This window comes from Nannospalax galili, unplaced genomic scaffold, assembly GCF_000622305.1.
Source record: "Nannospalax galili isolate Female #2095 unplaced genomic scaffold, S.galili_v1.0 scaffold1050, whole genome shotgun sequence".
Classification (NCBI taxonomy): domain Eukaryota; kingdom Metazoa; phylum Chordata; class Mammalia; order Rodentia; family Spalacidae; genus Nannospalax; species Nannospalax galili.
In genome coordinates, this window is record NW_008329037.1 from 128,640 (window position 1) to 133,952 (window position 5,313).

General features: G+C 43.1%; 1 protein-coding gene across 8 annotated transcripts in view; it reads right to left on the reverse strand.

Moving 5' to 3' along the window:
- Lrrfip2 (LRR binding FLII interacting protein 2) overlaps positions 1-5,313 on the reverse strand; it is a 127,406-nt gene that overhangs the window by 42,595 nt on the left and 79,498 nt on the right. The window contains exons 7-10 of one of the 8 annotated variants that reach the window (XM_029562165.1): positions 3,080-3,145; positions 1,627-1,701; positions 732-782; positions 605-649 (exon numbers count right to left, since the gene is read on the reverse strand). The exons of the other annotated variants lie outside the window; for them this stretch is intronic. Of the exons in view, the coding sequence (XP_029418025.1) occupies positions 605-649; positions 732-782; positions 1,627-1,701; positions 3,080-3,145 (237 nt within the window). The remainder of the gene's footprint in view (positions 1-604; positions 650-731; positions 783-1,626; positions 1,702-3,079; positions 3,146-5,313) is intronic. 8 annotated transcript variants of the gene reach the window in all.

Here is a 5,313-nt window from a genome sequence, read left to right on the forward strand (position 1 = left end):
ACTATTTGCTACATGAGTCTCATTATAATTTCAACATACTTGATTTTAAAAGAATGCTAGCTACAGTATTTTTCACCATCATATTTCATATTATAAAATTAGGAAACTAACATTAATATATTCTCTTAGAAGAACACACAGGTATAGAGCTCACTGGATTCCAGTCTTCTGAAGCTAGCTATAGCACAACAAACAGCTTGGCAGTAACTAATAATGCCTGGCACGTCACATAAAGCCGCTGCTCATGTTTTTCTGTTCAGTTTGCTTATTAGACTTTCAACTACCATAGCTCAGGCTCAGAGGTGACCCAAGGAAAACTATGACCTCTCTTGCATGGTCCTCTGAGCGGGTGTTGGGACCCAGGTGACTTATCTTCTCTATAGGAAAAAGGTTCTAAACATAAGCTACCAAGAGCCATTCATTGGTTTCTACTTCAGGGAAGGGAACAAACTTATTTTTCATGCCCTGAAGTTTTGTATCACAAGCACAGGCAGCACATTCTGCAGTACACATGGTAGGAAAGCTGCACGTCTTGACTACTCTGAAGGAAAGCTGTCAAGAGCAGAATTAGCACCAGGACATACTGGAAGAAGGAAATACAAACCAGACTGGTACTTCTCAGCAGACCAGAATTTACAGTAGGGGAGGCCTATGAAAAAAGCATATTAATTAAATCAAAAAAAGGCAAAGGAGTAGCTCTGAAGGCAACACATTCCTCATAAAATACTAACCCTGTTTTTACTCTTAGATGTCGCCAGAGGATCACTACACAGAGAAGAAGACTGTTAAGAAAGGCAAAATAGAAATAAGCAAAAACAAAGAACCCATCTCACCATCTATGTAAGTAGAAAGCTTTAAGTCTATGGTTTTAGATTGTAATTCACTAGCAAATCCTGAGTGCTAAAGGTAGTTTAAAAACATGTGAAATGGGCTGGAGAGATGGCTCAGCAGTTAAGAACACTGACTGTTCTTGCAGAAGACCTGGGTTCGATTCCCAGCACCCACATGGCAGCTAACAACTGTCTGTTAACTCCAGTTCCAGGGGAAATCTGATGCCCTCTTCTGACCTCCGTGGCATTGCATGACACGGGTGCACTCACATGCATGCAGGCAATACACTCATACACATAAAATAAAAATAATATTTTAAAAATACATACTCAGATGATAAAGGAATAAATGATATAATCTAAGTGGTATGTGATGTTCACTATACAAATCTTTTAAACATTGTTCTGTCTGAAAATTTTCATTAAAAAATGGTACTTATAAGCCAGGTGTGGTGGTAGCTTAATCCCAGCACTCAGGAGGCAGAGGCAGGCCAATCTCTGTGAGATGGAAACCAGCCTGGTCTACATAGAGTCCAGGCCAGCTGGTGCTACAAGGAGACTCTGTCTCAAAAAGCAAAAAACAAACAAACAAAATGGTACCACATACAAACAAACATGGTGGGTTTCCAATTCTGTTTGAAGGCACACTCAACACGGACTATGTAAATTCAGTTACCAAAACTGGTATATACAAAGCCATTCACAGATTAGTTAAAGTAGTCAAAATGCAAAATGGGGAATCAGAAATGTGTTAAAAGTGGGTAACATATACAAGACCAAAAAACTTCAGACAAACCCGAAAGTAGTAGGTGGAGGCAGGTTTGCTATGTCTAAGACTGCTATAGTTTCTCTGATCAAAGTAGAGGCCACTCTGCAAAAGGCAAAATTAAGCAGAGTTTTCTTAGGTTAAATGTCTTTGACATAACTGTAAACCAAGACAAAATCCCAATACACAGGCAAAACCGGATATTGCCAGCATTCCTTCTTGCCCCAGAGCAGTGCCTTTAAAGCACTGGATCATATTAAAGGTCAAGAAACAATTATTTCAAATCTCTCCAAAAGATTGGTATTAAAGTTTAGTTATTTCAAACCAAATCATTACCAATTTTATTACTTTAAAAACAAAACAATAATCCCTTAAATAAAATGGAAATGATTGAGTTACTCTTATGCCATATTTAAGAATGTCCTTGAAAAACCTGAAAGAGCTGGACAATTACCCCTTTTATTATCTACTGGGTTTCAAACTTCTCCTAGTTCCATATCTGTCAAAATAAATGGGGGGGGGCACTAAACATAGTTCTAAATCATTTATGGTAGGTTCCTTTTCAATACATGACACTAAAACCACAATTTGTATAATGTGGTAACTTAAAGGTAAGAAATCGTCTATAAAAATTCCCTTTTTACTAGATGTTAAGCAAATGTATGAAATATCTTTTGGGGCTGGAGAGATGGTTCAGCAGTTAAGAGGCCTGGCTGCTCTTGCAGAGTACCCAGGTTTGATTCCCAGCACTGACATGACAGCTAACAACAGTCCATAACTCCACTTCCAGGGGATCCAACACCTTCTAACCTCTGTGGGCACCGCATAACACAGGTGCACTTACAATACATGCAGGCAATACACACATACACATAAAATAAGTTTTTAAAAAATTTAAAAATATTCTTTTGCACTGCTCCATTACACTTCGGGGGCCTTGCCCCTATGCCACCCACATTCCTCTTGGCACTGTCTTCAGTATCACTGCCACTCATACCCTCAGCAAGGCATTGTGCCTCACTTCCTGCAGAATTGCCAATGCCCCATCCTTCAAGGCCTCTCTGTAATATTCCCCTCAGTCACATTCTCCCTCCCTCTACCCTTCTACTAGCTAAACCCTTCCACTGCTCCCACAGGAACCCAAACTCAGCAAGGAGCTGGAGAGCATATTTCTGTTACGGCAGCATAAGGGAAAAGAGGTGATCCTAGCACCCCACCTGAACATTGCATACATTTATCTCCACAGAAATATGTGCCCAGGTGCTGGAATGGAAAGCACAATAGTTCTGCAGCTTAATTATATTATAAGTGAAAGAGTTTACTGTAATCTCCTATGGGAACTCTCCATTACACACATTACTGTTGCTATCAGAAAATGCATTCCAAGTTCTTAAAAACAGAGTTTCAGAATGAAAACTAGTTATCAGTTTGGTACTATCCCTAATACAACTATATCAATTCAAACTTTTAAAGTAGAACTAACCAGTGGGTCTTTATGAGAACCAGAAGATCTCTTCTTCATCCCATAAGAGTGGCTGTAAGAATGATTCTGAAAGTAAATATTGTAAGTTAACTCAAATGACTGCATTGTGAAATTTTGAAAATGAACCCTACTTTTAAATATATACACAGGTGTATCTGAGGTTGAGAGTCATGTTCATGTGGTCTACTCCCTGTCTTCTAGGACAGGATATGTGGACTCTACACACCATCCCCCCCAACTCTTTTTGTGCCCAGAGTCTAGCCTATTGTCTGGCCAGTTCAAGAAAACTTGATTAGACACAGAACCAGAAGGATGCTTGTGGGGACCTTCACTCTACATCTTAGGTCTCTTTTCTTTATAAAGCTATAGGTGCCAAGTGTGTCCACTTTCTGTAGTCCTATCTGAAGCAAAAGGCAATCCTTTGAATTCTTAAGACATGTATAGGGCTGGAGAGATGGCTCAGTGGTTAAGAGCACTGACTGCTCTTGCAGAGGACCCGGGTTCAATGCCCAGCACACACATGGCGGCAAACACCCATCCTTAACTCCAATTCCAGGGGACCTGATGCCTTCTTTAACTTCCATGGGCACTGCATGACACAGATACACTTACACACATGCAGGCAGTACACTCATACACATAAAATAAAATATTAATAAAAAAAGACATGCGTAAACCAAGTTAGTGGACCCACTGCATGTACTGCTCAGAAAGAAAACAGCTCAGTCAGTGTGTATCAAAACACTGTTAGAGGGGCTGGTGAGGTGGTTCAGTGAGAAAAGGTGCCTGCTGTCAAGCCTGATGATACCCGAGTTCAGTCCCAGGACCCACATGGTGGACAGAGAGAACCAACTTCTGAAAGTTGTCCTCTGAACACACATATACACCCCACACACACGCTGATTAAATGAATGTAAATTTTTAAAATAAAGGTTGTTGGAAACTTTTCTTCCAGTGCAGAGTATATGTTAGGTGGGTGTGGTTTATGACTTTAGAAAAAATACTACAACCCAACTTAATCTTGAATAGGGAAGCAATCAAGATTTTGTTTTTAATTTATTTAATAACCACATAATTAGAAGAAGCATTTCATTACAACAGCATTGACATTAAATAACAATTTCCAGAGCTAAGATGCATCTCTTTCAAAATTGGTTGTAAATGTTTAGGTTTACAGTTGAATTAATATAATACAGTTATACGATATTGTACTCAGTATATACCTTGTAAGACATAAAATTGAATGACATTTTAATCTTTAAAAAAGATCTCCAGCCCCTCGGTGGCCATGGCCTGGAGAGGCGGGAGAGGCAGAAACGGCTGCGGACTGTTGACTGTACTCCCGCGGCGCTCAGAGACGGCCCCGCTGGGTCCAAGCTGGCATCTGTCACCCCAACCCACACCGCCGGAACCAGGGGACACGCAGCTCGTGGGGCCGTTGGAGAGTGGCGTTCCCGGGCACGTGACAGACTAGGCGTCTTGGGACCAACTTAGTGCCTTTCTTGGGCACCAGGAGCACCGCTTCTGGACCTGGTCCCGCCCTCACCTCTCTCTGCTTCCCTGGACCTGCATTACCTGCTGACTCTCCTAGCCTGCACTCCTATCCTCAGGCCTCTTGAGGTAAGTCTACAGCGCAGCCCTCCGCGCCTTGACTCCCCCAGCCACATTCACCCTTCCATCTCCCCCGCTGTTCTCTACTCCTAGTTTGAGCCCTGCGCCATTCCTAGTCTTGGGTTCCCAGGCACCAGGGGAACCAATACTGCTTCCTGATCCTTTTCACCCAGACCAACTTACTGCCTTCCTTGGGCCCCAGGAGACCGCTTCTGGACCTGGCCCCGCCCTCACCTCCCTCTACTTCCCTGGTCCTCCAACACGCGCCAGCCTTTCTGGGGCTCCAAGGCTTACCTTTCTTCTCCCTGATCCTTTGCATCCAGACCCAGACCAGCCTTCCTTGGGCCCCAGGAGACCGCTTCTGGACCTGGCCCCGCCCTCACCTCCCTCTACTTCCCTGGTCCTCCAACACGCGCCAGCCTTTCTGGGGCTCCAAGGCTTACCTTTCTTCTCTCTTCTCCCTTGCATCCAGTACAACCCAGCTACTTAATCCACTCCCTGGGAAATCTTGGGGCTTATTCCCACCCCATCTGCCTTTGCATCCCTGTGTGGCACGGCCACGGCAAGGGTCTCGGGTCAGTCCAACACCCAAGTTCCTGAGGCCAAAATCATTCTTAGAAGAT